Source organism: Buceros rhinoceros, unplaced genomic scaffold (genome assembly GCF_000710305.1).
Source record: "Buceros rhinoceros silvestris isolate BGI_N320 unplaced genomic scaffold, ASM71030v1 scaffold39022, whole genome shotgun sequence".
Classification (NCBI taxonomy): Eukaryota; Metazoa; Chordata; class Aves; order Bucerotiformes; family Bucerotidae; genus Buceros; species Buceros rhinoceros.
In genome coordinates, this window is record NW_010397834.1 from 277 (window position 1) to 20,679 (window position 20,403).

At 44.2% G+C, this 20,403-nt stretch overlaps 1 protein-coding gene across 1 annotated transcript in view; it reads left to right on the plus strand.

Annotated features, from left to right (window-relative positions):
* SOGA3 (SOGA family member 3) overlaps positions 1-20,199 on the plus strand; it is a 20,464-nt gene extending 265 nt beyond the window's left edge. Inside the window, exons 2-6 of the mRNA XM_010130889.1 lie at positions 182-406; positions 4,205-4,363; positions 16,762-16,833; positions 17,433-18,608; positions 19,860-20,199. Of these exons, the coding sequence (XP_010129191.1) occupies positions 182-406; positions 4,205-4,363; positions 16,762-16,833; positions 17,433-18,608; positions 19,860-19,970 (1,743 nt within the window). The 3' untranslated portion in view covers positions 19,971-20,199. The remainder of the gene's footprint in view (positions 1-181; positions 407-4,204; positions 4,364-16,761; positions 16,834-17,432; positions 18,609-19,859) is intronic.
* The last annotated feature ends 204 nt before the right edge of the window (positions 20,200-20,403 follow it).

Consider the following 20,403-nt stretch of genomic DNA (forward strand, 5'->3'; position numbering starts at 1 on the left):
GGGGCCATGCGGGCAGTGGCACTCCCCTGCTTCGCTGCGGTGCTTTTAATGAGCTGGGTTGAACGTAGCTGGTGTCCCTGCAGGGAGGAGCTCCATTTTGGCTGCCTTCCTCTAGATGTGGTGACATTTGTGGTTTTGACCCACCTGTTGCATCCCTGTCCTCTTCTTGCCCTGGAGCCAGAATGAGATAGATGAACTGAGGACAGAGATGGACGAGATGAGGGACAGCTTCTTCGAGGAGGACGCTTGTCAGCTTCAAGAAATGCGCCATGAACTGGAGCGAGCCAACAAGAACTGCCGGATCCTTCAGTACCGGCTGCGCAAGGCCGAGCGCAAGAGGCTGCGCTATGCCCAGACTGGCGAGATCGATGGTGAGCTCTTGCGCAGCATGGAGCAGGACCTCAAGGTACGGCTGAGGACAGGTGGCAAGGGAGAGGGAACACCTCAGATGGTGACACGACCATGCTCTCGGTCCTGGTGACTCGGGCATTTCCACCCTTTCTTACAGTCGTACACTGTGCACCCAAAACAGCTCTTAGGATAGCGATGGCCAAGTGTTCCTTGGTAACAGAAGCCCCTCCGTATGCCGGTAGGGTGTTTTTAGCTTTAGCCCAATCATTTTTTGTAAAGTTAATGTGCAAGAAGTGACTCAAATACAAATCAGGATATAGAGGTTTTGGATATTTCACCTTACCACCACAAAATTAAACCAACCTCGCTGAATAGCGCCCTTGACTTTGAGGTGGTTGCGGTGCGAAGATTTCAGAGGACCAGCAGATTGAATACTTGCGAAATCACAACGTGAAATCTCAACTCTGTTGGTGTCAGTGGAAAAACTGCTATTTCCAGTAGTGAAGCCAGGATTTTCCACATCCACCTGAAATCAGAGATACAGCCCATCAAATTTCAATGTGTAATCAACAGTATTTCATCCAGAACTCCTGAATGACCCAGAGCCCATTGGTGAGGAAAAGGTTCAATCCTTGTTTAAAGATTGCCATTGCTAAAATATCCATCATCTCTGTCCTAGATTGGTCCAGCGACAGAAAAAAACCCACTGTCTCTCACCGGTTGGAAGTTGTTTAATTTCTGCTTCCATCCAGTAGACTTTAAGGCTCCTACTGAATCGGGACTCCCAAGCTCCATTCTGTTGACTGCTCTCCTGCCATTTCTCCTGGAAGTACAGAGCTCAGTACAAGCAAAACCGAGCTTGTGGACCGCCCGTCTGTCTCAGCCTCTAGTCACCTCTGGCTCGTTTGGTTCTGTCAAAAAGGCTACTTTAATACGTGCTCAGGAGCCAGGTCACTTTAAAACTTCTTTCTGATAAATAAAAGGGATTGAGAGTCTGTAATTCCCAGGCCTGGTTTACAGACTTGGATCATCTTTTCTGAAAATTTTCCAGCCTGTCATCATTCTTATTAAAATGTAGAAACCCATCCTAGACATGGTCCAGTCATTTTCTCACTAATGCCATCTAAAATGCTAACAGCCATTTCTCTATTTGATATTCCTTTTCTGTACATGTTCAAACCCCTGTTTGCTGTTGCGGCTGTGACAGTTCTCACTCCCAGAACGACACTGAGGGGCTGGAGCATGTCCAGAGAAGGGCAACAAAGCTGGGGAAGGTTCTAGAGCACAAGTATGCTGAGGAGTGGCTGAGGGACCTGTGGGTGTTTAGACTGGAGAAAAGGAGGCTCAGGGGAGACCCTCACACTCCCAACAACTCCCTGACAGGAGGTTGTAGCGAGGTGGGGGTCAATCTCTCCTCCCCAGGAACAAGTGGCAGGATGAGAAGAAATGGACTCAAGTTGTGCCGGGGAGGTTTAGGTTGGACATGAGGAACAATTTCTTCTCTGTTGGGATTGTCCAGGCCTGACCTGGGCTGCCCAGGGCAGCGGTGGAGCCCCCATCCCTGGAGGGGTTTCCCAGCCGTGTGGAGGTGCTGCTGAGGGACAGGGGGCAGTGGGGACCTGCAGTGCTGGGGGAATGGTTGGACTTGAGGAGCTTAAAGGTCTCTTCCAACCCCAAAGATTCTGTGATTCTGTCAGTACAGCTGTCTGTGCAGGTCTTGACAAAACAGGCTCTTCCTGGTCAGAAGCAAAACCGCCTCTTTGTCAGGGGAATTTCTGATCGAAAGGAGGGGTGTTCTGCTCACTCAGAATGCTGCTTAGCTGAACAGTTGAGACACGCGCCTTTGTGTGGAGAACTGGAACGTGAGCCTTCACTTGCGGTTCCAGCTTACAGAGCCGATTTCTTTGTTGGCCTGATGTTCCTTTGTATTAGCAAGGCACAGGCACTCAGGGCCCAGGAGGGAAATGGTGAGGGCACCTCTGGTGAGCCTCTTGCCTGCGATGTTAGAGATAGCAGCTACGGCCTTGGGCTGAGCGGGGGCTCACTTGAATTAGGATTTCTCCCATGTCTTCCACAATAGCCACACGACTGACTCTTTGGAAAGGAGCAGTGTTTTTGCCAAGCCTTCCCACAGATCATGGGTATGTTCCACTTTGGAGAAGGAATGAACACAGGCCAAATTTCTGCCTAATTGAATTTCGGGTGCTGGCTATCCATAATTGTAACTCATGTTCCTGAGTCCTCTTCTGAATAGTTCTACCCCAGATAACATTGTTCCTTTGCATAGGTAATGCACTAGGGGACTTAATCCTTCAGAGATACAGGCTTGCCCATAGCAGAATAAAAATGCATCTTGCATAAGCAAGTTCCGTTTCCCACGGGATCTAGGAAGCTCCACAGGATTTCCCTGCATTAATTGCTACCCCACCAAATTTTGTGTCAAAAAGTCACTACCAGTAATGATTTTTGATCTTTGGGTGTATTCACCGATCCAGGCTGTACCTATGGACTGCAGGCAGATTCCGACTGATGCCGTCAAAAATGTCCACTGTGCTTTCCCCCTGACTGTGGTTGGACCACCAGATGAGCAGTTTAATACTGAGTGTGGGAAAAGACATCAAGCTATAGCCCAGTGGTGCGATCCTCTGCTCATCCCTCGGTCTCTTTGGAGCCTGGTTATAATTGAAATTCGCCTCCGCGCTCTCGTTCTGCTGGGCATTATGTGTCTTGAGTGCGGTGGGGGAGGTTACGGGATGGTTTGGTGCTACACTGCAGTGTTGTATCTCTAATTCGCAGACACTGGGTTTCTTGTCAGGGAGGCTGAGTCACGCACTAGCTGCTGCTGTTTTCTGGTGGATCAGATTCTTCTAGACTGCTTGCTTACCATTATTGTTTTTTTTCTTTTGAGTTTTAGTTTTTGTCATAGAGTTTTAGTATGTCCAAGAGAGTTATTTGACATACAAATGTAAAGATTGTTCTGGTGAAAGCTATGAAGGGTAGGTCCCTGAGCTCCCCTAGCTCATGCTAAGAAGGATTAATTATACTTTCCAATCTTCTAAAAAAAGCAGGAAATTAGGCTTTTCAAACCCGATGTCTAAATTCCCATCATAACAGCGATTAGTGTGTATTTAAATATTTTTGGTGCATGATTATAGTTCTTGGTGGTTTCACAAAATGCAGTGCAAGTGGCTTGATGGCAGCATTCTCATTGCTTTGCATGAAGGAGAATTAGATTTTGACACGTGCCTTTGAACTCTATTTGTGTGAAAATGCATTGGAAAAAACCCCTCTCCAACAACCCAAAACCTTAGTGTTCATTTTCATTTAAAATATTGGTCATCATTTGGACGATCACAAGGTCAGTAAAAATGCTGTTTGTTCATTTCTTACTCTTTAAATGAATGTAAATGCCAGGTCTTTAGATTAACCGTCCACGAAGGAGTGAGAAACTAGAAGGGGTGAAATAAAGATGTGTCTGTTTGTTGTTGTCTGCAACATGCACGTAGGGAAGGCCTGGAGAAAGCGGGCGCTGCTTTTAAGTGCTTCTGCACGTCAAGTATTTGAAGGGTCTGTGCCTTAGCACATTGAAAAACAAAGGCTAGCAGTGGCTGAGAGAAAATAGATCTGCACTGTCTTCTGGAATAAAGGAATAATGTACCATTTTTTAGAAGAAATTGGTTTGAATTTGGAGTCATTTAAGAATTCTGTCTCTGGATGTCTTTGTCTACACATTTCCTTACATACTGCTTCCACCAAAACATCCAGAATGAACTTCTAAATGGTCGCTTAGGCACTAAGCACAACAGTAACTCTGGTTTTTTCGATCTTTCTTTTGAAATACCATTTCACTTAGGTTGCAAAAGATGTATCGGTGAGACTGCATCATGAATTGGAAAACGTGGAAGAAAAACGTACTGTAACAGAAGATGAAAATGAAAAATTAAGACAGCAGCTTATCGAAGTTGAAATTGCCAAACAAGCACTACAGAATGAACTGGAGAAAATGAAAGAGGTTAGTGTGGCTGCTTGCTTCTACTCAAAGTACTTGAAGTGCTCTAATTCTTATTGCTAAACTAACTGGTTTTCCTCCTATAACTTGTCTTGGGGGCACAAAACGTGTCAGGTAAAAGTTGAAAGCTGCGAAGAGTGCTGAAGCGCAGCATGGTGGTGGGGCAGCTGAGCACAAACTAAAATATTAGATGTTTCTTGGGTGGAACAGAACCCAAACTGTGGCTTTGTTTTTCCTGTACAAGGAGGGAAATGTGGAACTGATGGTAACAAAGTTCAGAGCCTTTGAGAAATGGTGCTTACACTGAGATACATGCAGGAGTGCTGAAAGGAGCCGGGGGCATCTCCACGTGGTTTTACAAAGACCAGTATTCTCCCGCTTACCAGGCACCCTGGGTCTGGGGATCTAGCCACCTCCCCACCTTCTTCACTCATGCTGGTTGGAGTGCAGGGAAGTGAGAGACTCTACCTGGCCTTTCAGTCTAAGCATAATTTAACCTTATATCTAATTCGTCTTCAAAATTACTCCGTTCGCCATTATAGAGATGCAAGGTACTGTGCCATTAAGTGAGCAGAAAATCACATTGCAGCAGTAATGGCCTGGCTGACAGAGATAACTAAGCTTGTTGGGGAAAGAGACTGGTGCCTAAGAACAACTTCTCCGGACAGGTTTTAGAAACTGCTCCCCAGTTCTGTGAAGAAGCTGTGAAAATGTTAACATGAAACAACCCTCAACATGACCCAGAGCAGTCTGAAGTGCATTAGAATTTTTCTTCTCCTTTGCTAATTGGAGGTTTTGTGATCTTAACTGCCATTGTCAGACAGTCTTGCGAGTTATTTCCTCTAGTTCCACGGGTTTACAACCCTTTCTCATTTCAGTACAGCCATTATAACCCATGGAACCTCCTGTTGAAGGAAGTTCTGCCCAGCATAAATAGAACTGTGGAGTCAGGACCTTTCATCTGGGTTGTGATCTTCACTTTATTGAGCTTAGAATTAATGGGAGAGTGAATTTCCAAAGACAATGAAGCGTTTTTTATTTTACAGCATAATAACAGCACTCAGAGTATGTAGCGACTGATTTCTGTACTTTTGTGTCATCAAATGTACTGCACAACCACAAACCTTTCCATTCTTAAAATCTATTTATGTATAACTGCCCCGGGAAGTTTGTTCTCTTTTGTAATGAACAGTGTGAGATAGCAGAGAATGGTTAATAGACTTAACAGGAAACCTTGGAGGCAGAAGCATAATCTTGTGTTAGGGAGTCTCTAGGGCAGGACGAAAGCCAAAGTTCTCTCTGTGTAGATACTGTATTGTTTAAAAAAAAAAAAAAAAACACGACATGGTAGACTTGACTGGAAATGTGTAGAAAAGATAAGTGCTGGCAGGTGCATTTGTGTAGAGACAAACCTAGAGTTCTCTGGTAAACCTTTGGGTGACTATTGGCTTGTGAGTGTATTGCTCCATTAATACAGAGAGGGAGCTGCTGTTTCCTTTCTTGGTTTGGAGCTTTTGGAAAAAATAGTTATGATATATGCCACGACAAATAGAAGTCATCGATGCAGCAGAAGCTTGCGAGCATTCTGGATGTGGAAGGTGTTCTCCAGCAAAGCACACGTTTTCTGTCAGTACCTTAAGATACAGAGCTTGCGATAACCATGGCTGCACGGCCCGTGAACCAGGGAGGGCTTCTGTCCGCTCAGTTCCGACCGCAGGCAGCGGAGGTTACGCCTCCCTGCCTGGGTCTCTTTTGCTGGAGAGGTGCCTGTCGTGCCGGTCAGTCTGTTTTGTGCGCTGCGTGCAAATGGAAGAAGGCAGCACAGTCTGGGGAACAGGGCACTGGTTCTGGGACTGTGAATTCTTTTGCTGATTTTGACGGTAACCTGTTGTGGGACCACAGGACAGTAATTATGCTAGTTCTGCTTACCTTGCAACCTTGCCCTGTCTTTGCACAGAAAAGCTCTCCATACATCAGGCCGCACAGAAATCAGGAGGAAGGCTGGAAGTTTCACAATGAAAGCTGTTGTAAAAAAAAAAAAAAAAACCCAAAAAACACACTTTCCTCCCCCCAACCCCCCTCCCCCGCAAAGAAACCAACCCAACCCCAAAACTGGAGAGCTGTGAAAAGAATTGGTAAGGGACAATCCTGTCCCAGCCCCTTTGATCAACAATATCAGCTTGCCCACTCCTTTGCTTTGATAAAAATCCCGTCTCTCTCCCAGCCCTTTCTCGCTTTAAGCCCCTTCTCCTGCCATTTAACCACAACCACTTATTTCCAGCCTTTCTTCTGTAACTGACAAAAGCTCAGATTCTTCAGGTTCTCTAGAATCCTGTCTCTGGATTTTTCTTGTCTTTTTTTTTTTTGTCTTGTAGTAGTGGCTGTTTTGCTGTCTTTTGGTTCCTAAGTCCCGGTCTTGTCCTTCTTCCAGCCATTTCCCCCTTCTCTCCATCCTTCTAAGTCTTCATGAGTGTCCAAATCTCCTCTCTGGATTTCAAGCCTTTTCCAGTTCATTTTCCTCTTACTCTACTCCAGGTATACTGTCCCCATTTCTTAGTTACAGCTTCTCTCTTCTGTGAAACTTGTCCTTTTCCCCTGATTCCTCCACCCCCTCACAGAAATCTGTCAGCTTCCTTGGTTTGTTCTGTTCCTTTCCTTGTTCCCAAGCTGATCACTGTTGCATCTGGATGAGAGCAGCGGAGGATTTCTCACTGTGCTAGGAAACAGCAGCTATAGCACTGTGAGCACTGGAGAAAAGGTTTCTGGTTCTAATGCCCAGCCTCAGCTTTAGCTAAACCCCCATGGAGCAACAATTGCAGAACTAGTTGGGCTTTGCCTTCAGGCCTAGAGTTAGAATGTTATCTGCCAGCTGGAGAAAATGAGCAGATCGATTACTGGGGTGGGAGAGTAGTTTGTACATACAGAATTTTCAGCAGTTTCAGCTGGTAAATGCCAAGCAATAACTCCCTGGTAATGGACGATTTCTGCAGGGGTACAGTTTGGCCTTTGGTTTCACCACCTCGCAGTCACGGCTGCCACTGATGCCAGTGGCCATCAAACCACTGACCAACGCTTCCTTATTTGCAAGAGATCCATCAAAGCGATTCCCACAGCTGACTTGGTTATCACCTGAGGCAAAAATTGTCTTCAATCCATTGCAGGAATCATGTGCCGCCTTCTAGCTGTCTGAAAAATGCTTCATCTGTTTCCTCTTTTCAGACTCGGGTCTCTAGAAGATGCCCCAAATGATGTTCTATGTCCTCTGATTCCTGCCCACAGCTCATGGCCAGCCCACCGCCTGTTCCAAGGCAACTACATGCAACTGAACTGCTCTTTTGTGTAGAGCACAGCCCTTCTTTCTCACCTTTAGAGTTTTTATCAATCCCTGGCTGTGCTCCAGGCATGTGAGCTGTCCCATCACGTCTCTGATCCCAGAGAGGTCACAGCTCTGTAAATGCCCATGGATTTTAGCTTCTGTTTGCTGCCCGTGCTGCAGGCACACAGATCCCTGGAGGTGGGAACTTGGTTGTGCTGCTTTGGAAGGGGAAGTGTGAGTCTCGTCCATTACTCTGTCCTCCGAGTGCTTCCTCATTGCCCCTCACATTTTCATGAGTTTGAGCGTTATTTCAAGTAGCCGGTGATGGAGGAAGCAGGGACAAGGTAGAGAGAGATGAGACACTAGTACTTCTCGAAGAGTTACAGTGATTTACTTGCTCCTGGCACCAGATGGCAGCAGGGGAGGCTTTAATAGGTCTTTCACAAGCCCTGTTCCTTCCTGGGTCTTTTGGAGGACCCAAAACCCAAGTCTGTCAGGAACATTTCTACTAAAAGTACCTTTAAGCAAGAGTTTCCGTGATCTAGAATCTCAGTGTGTTGCCTCATGAAAATTCAATTTGCTTTGGTGCAAAGAACAACAGGATAATGAGGAGGATTTTTAAAAGAGATGGGAAACAAGTCCCTGCCTGAGTTTATACGAGAAAAAGCAAAAAAATCCTCGGTCTCCAAGCACGGCTCGGTGATTCTCTAAGCGCCACATCCGTGCAGATGCAGAACCCCCGGTTACTTCTGTCAGACTTGCTCGTGCAAAGTTGTGTTGCCTTTGGTATCCTGCCCACATGTTTTGTTCCAGTACTCAGCAGGGATGCTCGCATCGTCTGTGAGGGTGTGCTGCTGACGTCTTTGTTCGCAGCCCACTGCGACCGGTTCTGCAGATTACACAGCGAGCCGGGTAAGCAGAGTTTACTGCAGTTTAGCTGTTTAAATATGAGAAAAGAATCATAATGCAGAAAGAAATTAATTCGTTGCAAAGCCTATTGTAGGAATTCTCTGAAAATGTCCTGCCAAAACCAGGAAAAAATTATGTGCATTTGAGAAGCAGTTGGCATTTACACCTTACAGAATTGCGTTTTAATTATGTATCAACAATTCATGAGCCGTTTGCTTCAACAGAGTTTATCAAAACCAAACATAAACAGCCTGATGGTCAATAATAATATAGCTCCAAAACATTGATAATAAATAGCAAGTGATTTCAAAACAATAAAGCTTTGTAAATACCTTATTGCAAAGAGGTTTTGTGAGTAAAGATGCCTAGAGGGGATTTTTACCAGACATTTATTGAAGCTGCTGTGCTGCTTCGTGGATTCCTACTGAATTGTCTTAAATTAAAATTGCCTTTTACGCAAGGATGTGTAAAAGGCGAGGCAGGATTGCGTTCTAATGGGGCAGTCATCGTGAAAGAGTGGCAATGGCAGTAAAAAAGAGTGTGTCTGGCATGTGTTTAAGACAGAAAACCAAAACTGACACAAAATAAAGCAAGGATGGCTTCTTTATGTGCTGCTGTATGTGACTGATCAGTAGTTCCTGAAAGAGCAAATGCCGTTTGATAATTAGTATGGTGATTAGCAGGTGGTAAGATGCCAAAGATCTAGTCTGCTCTTGGTCCTTTTCTTTTAAAGTTGTTGCCTAACCTGTTTCCCCCCTCCTTGCCCCCAAAAAAGAGCCAATCCAACTTAAATGTTTTGTTGCAAATGCTTGATAATGTCTCTTGTGTTTGTCTCCAGTACACTTAAAAAAAAAAGTTCTGTAACTGTTGTTTGCAGTGTTGTGGGTTTTTGAGTGGTCTGTATCAGTGTGTAGGAAATCAAATGAAGGTGACACTGGAGAATAGTAGAGACATTGTCCAACCAGCTGGGGACGGGGTTAGAAAAGCCAAAACCCACCTGCAGCTGCCTTGTGGTGATGGATGTTGAAGGTCAACAAAAAGGGCTTCTATCAGCAGCAAAATGAAGATGAGGGAAAATGTGTCCACAGTGGTGAGCGGCACAGGGAATCTTTGCATTGGCCTTTACTGGTAAGATCAGCGTTCAGCGGTCTGAGGCCTCTGACATCAGCAGGGAAGTCTGGAGCAAGCAAGACTTAGACTTGATGGATGATGACCAAGTTAGGGAACACTGAAGCAAATGGGCTAGTGGTGGGGCCTGATGGGATGCAACAGAGTGCTGAGGGAGCTGGCTGATGTCCTTGCCAAGGTGACTCTGTCTTTGACAGGTCATGGTGAGATTCCTGAGGACTGGGAGAAACCCTCTCATTTGCACATGTTTATAGCCATATTCTATGGTGTGCCAGTGCATATTAAATAGAGATGAATTATTTGACAGGGAGAACCCCCCCTGTAGGGTATGCTGAGCCCTGGGATCAGCCCAGCTGCTCTTCTGAATCACCTCGATTTAGTGCTAGCTGGGAGAAAGAACACCAGGCTTTGATCTTTGTTCACTACAGCCTGAAGGTTTATTTTTCGCTTACTGCAGTGTTGGCGATATCGGGAAATGCAACCCACTGGCACTTTATCACATCCAGGTTTTGATGATGCGCCACGGTTATGAGTTCCAAGCCTGCATATCTTGCTTTGAAGCAGAGAGTAGTGGGTTAACCTTTTGGATGTGCCGGTGTGCTTTCATGAAGTGTTTGTTTCTGCTGAGACGTTTTGACACAGTATATGATTTTTTTTTCTCATTGCTGTTATTAACAACAGCATTTATCAAAAGGTGTAGAATGGGACCTGTGGGTGCCCACTCCTTTTGCTTTGTCTGATCCTAGTTATATGATTGTGGTGTTAAAACTTTGACTAGCTCAGCAATGAATCCATGTTGGAATGATAACCAAGCCCTTTGCCTGGCTCACAGATGAGTTCTGGCACTTAGGAGATATTTGTCATGCACGTTTCCATCAGTGATGTGTGTAACGAGAGGCTTTCACATCCCTGTAAAGCAGAGCAGATGATGACATCCAACTGGCCTAATTACCAAGAGTGCTTTATATTATGGGCTTGACTGAATTATCTTCATTTTTACAGATGCTAGCAGTCTAGATCTTAGATTAAATTATTAATTAGAAGCACCAGTAACAGTGGTTACTGGCTCTTCCCAGGAAGAGATTTGAACTGGAGCATTGCCTTGCTGGTACACATAGACACGCTCAGAGGTTCGTTTTCCCTGTGGTGTGCTTCCAGAGTATCATTGCTGAGTTCTCAAACTTTGGGCAGATTTCATGCATTCAGAAATGATGAGGCCAAAACTACACAATACAATCAACCAGTCTGGCCTCATAAATTACTGGGTTATATTTTATTTAAATTGATGCATATCTTTCAGATAGGAGTGCTGGTCTGTGTTAAAAATGGACAGCTGGGACCTGTCTACCACAGCTCTTCCTGATCTGTCCCAGGAACAGTTGAACATGGGCACTGCCCTCTCATCTGAATTTACTGAAAGCTATTTACAGCCAGGAAACATGTTCTTATTACCAAGCTGAATTCGAGTCCAGCATGAATGCTTTGGTGTTGGTTTGGTTTTAATCTGCGTGCTTAGGGCTGGTGTCATTTAGCCTTGAGTTTGGAATTTGTTCTCCCTCAAAGGAGAAAGGTGGACACAACTTGGAAGTGATTCATTCCACTTGTCTGAGGACAGCTGGGCTCTGTGGAGAGGCACATCCCTCATCAAGTTACCACCCAGTGAATCTCAGCTTTGACATCTAATCCTAGGACTAAATTAAGCCTTTTGGTCGCAAAATGACTCTTGGACATTATTTCCGCTGGTTATCCTCTGACCTTGTGGTTTTTTCAGAGATGTAGCTTTTCAAGAGATCTTCTCTGTTCTCCAGGCTGTTTTCCTGTTGTCTTAGCATAGCTTTAACTCCTTGCCCTTTCATGCGTATCTTCATACTTAGTCATATTAAACCAGTTACCAATTGCCACATGCAACCAGTTACTTGATTGCACCAAGGTTTGTACCAGTGACTGTCCTTTCCAGTGTTTAACATTTCTCCAACCTTTATCCTACCTGCAGTCTTTATTCAGTATTATTGTTTTTTCCAAGCAGCAGCAAAAAATTTTTAATGTAGGACCACGAATTGCTTCTTGAGTAACCCGTTAGGACTGCGGCAACACTAATTTGCAGCTGGTGTTCCAACCAGCTCTGCAATATTCTCCTTCCTCTCATCTTTCCATCTTTGAATGATTGAAGCAGTAGGAAAAGCACTGGGGCAGGCTTATGGGAGACTGGTACCCAAGTGAGAAAGGTCCATGTGGCAGTGTCCAAATGGCTGAAATGTCCTCCCTCCATTTTAGCTTGTAGCCTCTGTGGTTGATCTTTCCAGAGCACCTTCTTTTCATGAGCTGCTCAGCAAAACTTAGGGTAAAACTTAGATTTCATTTGGAGGAGGATCACACTGACATAACTTTGCGTGCTGGGGAGTCTGATCCTCTGTTTTCAATAACCAAACTTTCGAAACTTTCCTGTATATTGCATTACAGAAAATATTTGCCAGTCAGTTTGCAAACAGCTTTACAGCAGAACTTTCCCAAGTAAACGCAGACAAAGGAAGAGAGAGAGTAGCAGAAGACCCCTCCTTATAGTCAGAGGACAGAGTGGTGATTGCCGACATGCGAGAGTTGAATTTTTTTCCCTGGTAAAAGAAAATCTTCTGCTCACTGCTTGGGCTTCTAGACCAAGTGCAGATACCGGTGTTTTTCTAATCTGGCTGCTGGCACTTCCCTGTGGTGGTGAAAATTTTGTTGGAATCTCTTCTGAACTATTCTTCTAAGATGACTGAAAAACTCGACATGTGGTAATAGGTGTGAGAAAGAAAACTCTTTAGATTTGGCAAAATCTCGTATGTATTTAATACCTCAGTGCCATATCACCTCTGTGACTGTGATTATTGTTCTTCCTATGCGGAGGTGTTTTGAACAATGTTGGCATACTGTCTGTTCATCCTTGCAGCCCCAGGCAGAGACCGGGATTGCGCAAACCCTGACAAAAAACCTGACTCTTCTCCTCAAAAAAGTCAAACAGCTGAGCTGGCAAATAAACAGCAGCTGAGGAAGCTCCAGGAAATAGGTTTAACTAGCATCACTCTGCAGCGAAATCGCTTACTCCAGCGCTTTCCCTCCAGAGGACGCGGGGTGTTCTGAGATGTGCTCTTGCACGTCGGGGTCAGGGAGCTGAGTGAGCTGTGATCTCTGTGTGGTAGGGCTGGGGAACTAAGTGTGTCTAGCTCGTCCATCTTGTGAAAGGTTCCGATGGCAGGAGACCTCCTCCTCTTCAGAGAAGCTGCTTCCACTGTTTTGTGGTGTCCTGGTGGACGAGGGAGTGTGCAATCACAGAAAGCAAAGTGCTCGAGTTTGGCTGGCTGTGTGACTGGGTCGTGTGGAGAGCTTTGAAAAGGCAGCTTTCATCTTCTACTGCTCAGGGTTTTTTTTTTTTTTTAAGGAAGAAAAAAGAGAAAGCAAATATAATGGAAGCATTAAAGTGCTGCTTCATTTTATGCATTGCAACAAACGCTTTTACCTGCTTACGCCATGGAGTTACCATGATTTGCTCTAGCAACGTGGTTTTGGTTCAAAATACAGAGGGTTTCTCTAGGTCCAGGGCAAATGTCATGTATGTTTTCTTGCGTTTTTATTTAATTGGCAAATCAATAATGTCAAAGGATCTGCAAATGATAACTGAAATAACTCTTGCATCAAAGCAAGTGAGATAATACGAGTGTTTGAGAACAGCTCCTCTTTTCTCTTCTGTAGTATGAAGCCATTCGAAAGACTGTGTAGTAGAATCTCTCCGTGGCGCAGCAGTAAACACTGCTCGGCGTTTGCTGCACGGACAGGGGTGCTGTGCTGCTTTGCATTTCACTCTACCCCCTGCTTTTTCTTTCTTGCCTGAGGTTTGCAAGCAAGGAGAATGCTGAAATACGCAGGACTCCTCCTGCCCTTGAAGGGTGGTGGGGTGAATAAAGGGTTGTATTATTCCACGTGCTTGTGCTAATGACAAAGGCAGAGTCTTGATTTTGTTGTATGGGAGGCTTTTTAAAAACAAAGGTGTTTTAACTTTGAGCAGAATATGCCTTTTCAATTTTCCAGTATGGATAGCGTCAATTTAGTTTTTACTACATATTCTAGTATGTTGAATTAGACAGTGGCAGTAAACTAAAAACCTGTCTTGTGTCTGTTTTGATCCACCTCTACCTGACCATACTGACCAAAGGGAAATGCAGAGAGATCCTTAGGGCAAATTTCCATTTCCCTGGTCAGGATCACTCTGTGCCAGACAGAGGCAAGTTCATGCAGCCCAAAAGTTGTTCAATACTCAGTAGCTTTTCAAGACTGTTAAGATGGTGTTAGGTTTGCTCTGATTTTAGAAAGCTCTGCAGACCTGTGATAGCAGTTGGGAGACAGCTTAGCCGTGGCTGCATACAGGATGGTTGTGTGCACAGGAGAAGGTGCGGTTGCAGCTGTGGAGATGCAAGAAGCTCTACACCCTTGGCCTCAGCCTGCTCTGCCAGAAGGAATGAAAGCTACTGGGGGGCTTTGTGCACCCGTAAATCCTTCTATGAGTCAGGAATTCCTCCTGTGGTTGCCTACATTGATTTTTGGATCATGTACCCTCAGACCAGGCTTGAAATAATCAAACCTGAGTGTCTTGAAAAGTCTTGGTATGTTTTGCTTCGGGCACACAGCCCCATGTGTGCCAACTACCGTGAATACCCAGGTCAAACCCGGTTTTACCTCCCAGACTTGCCGAGGTGAGCAGGAATCATAAAATATAACGACACATGCCCCAGTGGCTGGTCTTGCTATCCCCAGTGCTGTTGAAATATTTCAGTAGTACTTGGGCAGTTTAGCTAACTCCCCGTTGCATAAACAGTATTTTATGCATTTTTTTTGCTTTTCTGCTGCAGGTGGGTTCCTTGGTTTGAGGTTATTGAACCCATAATGCTGTCTGGAAAACATTGCTGAACAGAGAGTGTAAAAGCAGCCCTGTGTTTCTTACTTTACCTTTGTCTTTTTTAAAACTCATAATCGTTAGAGTGAACTGAATATGACTTTTAAAATATGGAAGAAAATTCATCTAAGCTCCAAACTATCCTTCACAACAAACTGTCCAGTTCTAGAATGAGGGTCAGATATTTTTTGCTATGGTTGAGAAAACAGCAGAGGTGGCTTCTGTGGCGCTGGTGAGTTAAATTACAAGGTGATCTCACTCAGCATTATTGAACAGAGATTTTGTACACGAAGGTGGCTGAACGAGTCACTTGCCCTGTCTGACATTTGTTGGCATGTCAAAATCAGCAACATGCAGACAGTTGTAGTAGTGTCCGGTCGCAGCGATGCTAGGAAGATTGACGTGCAGGAACCTGGGCTGCTATTTTTGGTTTTGCCTTATGTTTGAACTTTTTTGCTTTTTCTGTTTTGCTTTGACGAATTTCTTTTTCTTAGGAGCAATAAGTTGTTTGATGTTGAAAATTGGATTGGAAAAGTGGACGAGGCTTGAGAGATATGGTAGATAGAGCAGCCACTGTAAATTGTGAAATGTACCCCTGAAAACAACTCAAATATATTATTTATAGCAAGGTACATGGATTCCTTGTCAGGGCGCTGAGGCAATACCCTGAACATGATGATATGAGGGACTGTGGTTTTGCAGATGTTGTCAGAACTGTGCAAGTGAGACCTTAACCTCTGGTGATGCGAAATGGTCTCATGGTGTTCTTCGTGAGAAAAGACATTCCAGCGGGGCCTAATCCACTCCCCCAAATCATCCCACCAATTGAATTGTGTGGTGGTTCTTTGCTTTCTGCTATAAAATTTTGTTGCTATATGTCATTGCATAACAGAAGCTCTTAGGATGGTTTGTTGTATGTCAGACCAAGAAGAATACTTTTTGCTCTCTGTAGTTTCTCTCTTTTATTGGTCTCGTGGGAAACTTTTCCATCTATCTCTTACCTTCTGAAAACTTGTAGGCTACACGAGAAGTTGCAGCTCAGCATTTCAAAAGCTCGTGTCTGGAGAGACATTGAGCTCGGCAGGGTCAATAGAAGGCATTTAGGTAATCAAGCAGAAACAGCTCAACTATGCCTTAGTTATCTTATCAGTGGGTGCTGTTGGCAAGGATCTGCAGCAAGGACAGGTTGGTGGTACTAACTGATTTGAGAAGGCGTGATTCAAAGTGGTAATACATAGTGGCATAACTAAGGGCCATATAGAGGGGGAAGCTGCTCAGCTGAAAGCTTAAAGCTTTATAAATCTGCCAATTCAAAAGGAACTTTCAAAAAACCTTCACACGTAGGCACCATTTCTGCAGTGGGGTAACTGATAAGTGATCCTGGAGAGGAATAGTTTTGTTTGTAGACTGGGTCCCAAAGTTGTTTGCTTTATATTTAAAGGGAAAAAGTGAGTAAATTGCAGTATTTTTTGTGCCTTTTCCAGATTCCTTTAGAAGCCTGTGATTCACAGCTATCTACCTATCAGAACTAATGTTCTTTGGGTTTATGGGTTTTGTCTACTGAGAGCATTCGGGGTTTCTGCAAGAGGAGTAAAACATTTCATTCTGCTTCTTGGTGGACCCATCTGAATTTTACTTTGCTGAATCTGAGGTCGTTTTTATTCATTCTTGCATGACTCTAGTAAATGCGAGCAAAAAGCCTCAGGAGAGATCATCTCTTGCGCTTGCTTTGATTTATATGTGAGTCATTTCTATGTGCTGACCTCTCGTTTCTGCACTTTTCTTCTTGCTTTGGCTACATAGCAAACAAGAAGACACCAAAGGAGCTTGCTCTTAAGGTGGTGCATATATACCTCGCTTGTCATGTGTTTAAACTTTCTTTCTGCACTAGTCTTAAAATCTGTTGCATTAAAGAGGTTAACAGACTGATTAAGCCAAGACATGTATAATGCTGCTGAGCTGGGTTTGGGCAGCTGTGTCTCCCCTCTGTATTTGATATCTCAAGGATGGCAAGAAATTAATTCCTTTATAGTTGTGTTTCACTTCCTGTGTTTTGAAAGTGTGACTGAATTGTGTACTACAGCAGTGAAACAATCGGTGCATCTCCTTTTGCTGTTGCAGCAATCGCTGAAAAGAAGAGGGAGCAAAGACCTACCAAAATCAGAAAAGAAGTCCCAGCAGACACCAACAGAGGTATGTTGTAATCACCGTAGCCCGGATTCTCACGTGGGGGCTCTGAGGACACTCTAAAAATTATGTACTTGATTTGTAGAGTTGCGCTTTGCCTGTTTGCTTTGCTCTCCGTGTTCCCGTATGCTGTGAAACAGAGAGCTCGTAGCGCACATCTGCAGTCAGAAAACACGATGTCCAACAGCTGGTGCTGCCACAAAACCCACCAGACTGCATGTTCTCTATTTCAGGCAAAATCAGTAAATGGACGCACCAGTGAGACAAGATTGTAGGCCCTTTGTTTGCCTTACTTCAGGATTTTAGAAGGCAGTGAAGTCTATTATGCAAGCCTAGAAAATATAAGGAGTTCTTACAAGCCCTCCAGACTTCCACACTGTATTTTCTGGGGACTGAGCAAACTTGAGTCACAAGTAAAATAGCCTTTCCTCCTCTCAAACTGAAGTATTTATTTCCCCTCTGTAATTTGTTGATCAGTGAAAAAATGATTGCAGGAAAATCTCTTAGTATCTAAACCTATGTACCTGATGCTTGTAATTTAAGACCAGCCACTGGAGGTCTCCTGTTTTACATCAAGTTTCTTCAAATTCTACTTTTTTTCTAAGGAGGACAATGAAGACCTGAAATGCCAGCTGCAGTTTGTCAAAGAAGAAGCAGCCTTGATGAGGAAGAAAATGGCTAAGATCGATAAAGAGAAAGACAGATTTGAACACGAGCTGCAGAAATACCGATCATTTTATGGGGATTTGGACAGTCCCTTGCCAAAAGGTGAAGCAGGTGGGCCACCTACCACGAGAGAAGCTGAACTCAAGCTTCGCCTGAGACTTGTGGAGGAGGAAGCTAACATTCTTGGGAGAAAAATAGTGGAACTGGAAGTAGAAAACAGAGGACTGAAAGCAGAGCTTGATGATTTAAGAGGAGATGATTTCTCAGGGACTGCTAACCCACTCCTGGGAGAGCAGAGTGAATCCCTGTCAGAATTACGACAGCATTTGCAGCTGGTAGAAGATGAAACAGAATTGCTGAGGAGAAATTTAGCTGATTTGGAAGAACAAAACAAGCGCATAACAGCTGAGCTGAACAAATACAAATACAAGTCTGGTGCCCACGAGAGCTCTAGGCACCACGATAATGCCAAGACAGAAGCGTTACAGGAGGAGCTAAAAGCTGCACGAATGCAGATCAATGAGCTGAGTGGCAAAGTCATGCAACTCCAGTATGAGAACAGAGTCTTAATGTCCAACATGCAACGCTACGACTTGGCCTCTCATCTCGGGATCCGCGGCAGTCCCAGAGACAGCGATGCAGAAAGTGATGCAGGAAAAAAGGAGAGCGATGATGATTCCCGGCCCCCTCACCGCAAAAGGGAGGGCCCCATCGGTGGGGAGAGCGACTCCGAAGAGGTGCGCAACATCCGGTGCCTGACACCCACCAGGTCTTTTTATCCGACATCATCTGGGTGGCAGAAAAGCTTCACTGACAGGCAGCAGATGAAGGACATTCGCTCTGAAGCCGAGCGCCTGGGCAAGACAATAGATCGCTTAATTTCTGACACAAGCACCATCATAACAGAGGCGAGAATTTATGTAGCTAATGGGGACCTCTTTGGACTGATGGATGAGGAAGACGATGGCAGCAGAATACGCGAGCATGAGCTGCTTTATCGGATCAACGCACAAATGAAGGCCTTCAGGAAAGAGCTCCAGGCTTTCATCGACAGACTTGAAGTGCCAAAGTCTTCGGATGATCGAAGTGCAGATGAACCTTTGTCAGTGAGTCAGGTAGACTTTTACTTAATACAGCCTACAGGTAAAAAGGCTCTGCCTAGTGATGTATGGCACATGCCAAGTCTTTATTCTGGAGGGCAGACAAAAATCGCTATTTCTTAAATCATTTAAAACCCTCATTTGGCCATAGGAAACCTCGCTCTACCTACCAATGGGGCTGTATGAGAACAGTGAATAAGTCTGTGGAATTTAAAAGAATTGTGCTCTAGGAAGTGGAAGATTTTACTTCTTTCTGGCTTTCTAACTGCAGTTGCCAGGGTTGCGCCTTCCTTGCCAGTAAAGGCAGTGCAGACCGCATTTTTGGCGGACCCTGATTTCTTAGTGGTTGGGTTCCTGTTTGATGAATAAAAGGAAAATCTTAGTAATTTTGAACAGCAGGAAACATTAGATTTCTAAAATTATAGAGAATATGACAAACCACAGAGAAAAATAAATGACACCAATCTGCTTGACAGAGTCAGAGCCATGTTGTAGTGTGAATATTGGAATTGCTATATCTTGATTGTACCTTGTTGAAGGCCTGTGGGTCCCTGCTTACACCCAGCAGGGACAAAGACCTTTTCCCATAGTCCATTTTTATGCAAATCTGTTCCAGAGAGGTTTTGGGGAGCAAATTCCTTGCTGCCTCAAGATCTTTTGCCATGAAAAATGAAAATTACCTGCCCTTAACTTACCATGCAATCCTATAGTTGGCAAATCTTGTTACTGCTCGTGGTATTATCCAGTGTTTTAGTAAATCTCTTGCTGTGATAATTTACTTTGTGCTGTCCTGCTAGTTTACAGTCAAAGCAGTTGCTGGGTGAAGCTGTAAGCTGTTATTTCTTATTCCTATGCTGACTAATTAGCCTTTTGTTTCCTTGTATCAGAAAGTCACAGACGCAGTGAGTGTCAAGCCAATCAATTACTATACATGTGCTGCATGAAATCAAACCAACGGCGTTTAGCATGCTCACTTTCTGATCTAGCAGTAGTGCTGAGCTTGTAGAACTCCCATTAGCTTGAAGGCAGAGCATCGCATGGGCTTAGACAAATTTAAAGCCAACCAATTAGCATTTTCTCTAAGCACATAAGAGCAGTAGTTAAATTGGACACGTCAGGGTCTGACCATGCAGAACTGCTGAAGTCAATGGGAGGTGGGCACTTGGTCCCTCCACAAGCATCGTCCGATTCACTATTTTGTTGAAACTTTGGACTTGCTATTCCATTAATTGACTGTTCTCTTTGTCTTTGTATTTACTTTCCCAGATGTTCCAGCCTATCATTTTACTTATTCTCATCCTTGTATTATTTTCATCCCTTTCATACACAACTATATTTAAACTTGTCTTCCTTTTTACACTGTTTTTTGTGCTGTAAGCCATTCATCATTTACTGTTCATTGTAGTATTATTTTCAGTTTGTTTATTTTGTCCACCCTCCAAGATAAGAAGTGCAAGAGACATAGTTTCTGTATTAGCCACTGCTGTAAAAACACTGAAGACTACTTGTTTGCCAAAACCAGACCAAAACAAAACAAAAAAACCTGCAGAAAAATACAAAAAAGTCACCGAGTTGAATAGGAAACCCGCTCACCACGGTGTTCCAGGTAAGCAAACAGAAAATGGTGTTTTTCACTTTGTCTGGCTAAATAAAAATGTCCTGAGTGACTGGAATCAATTTAACATTCACTAATTTGCACCAAATCAGAAGCAAACCAGAAAGAGGCAGCGTGACTGTGAGGGGTCTGTTCCTTTCCTCTTCCCACTCCCCCCAAAATTGGTATTCTAGCTGCATATGGAGAGTAGAACCA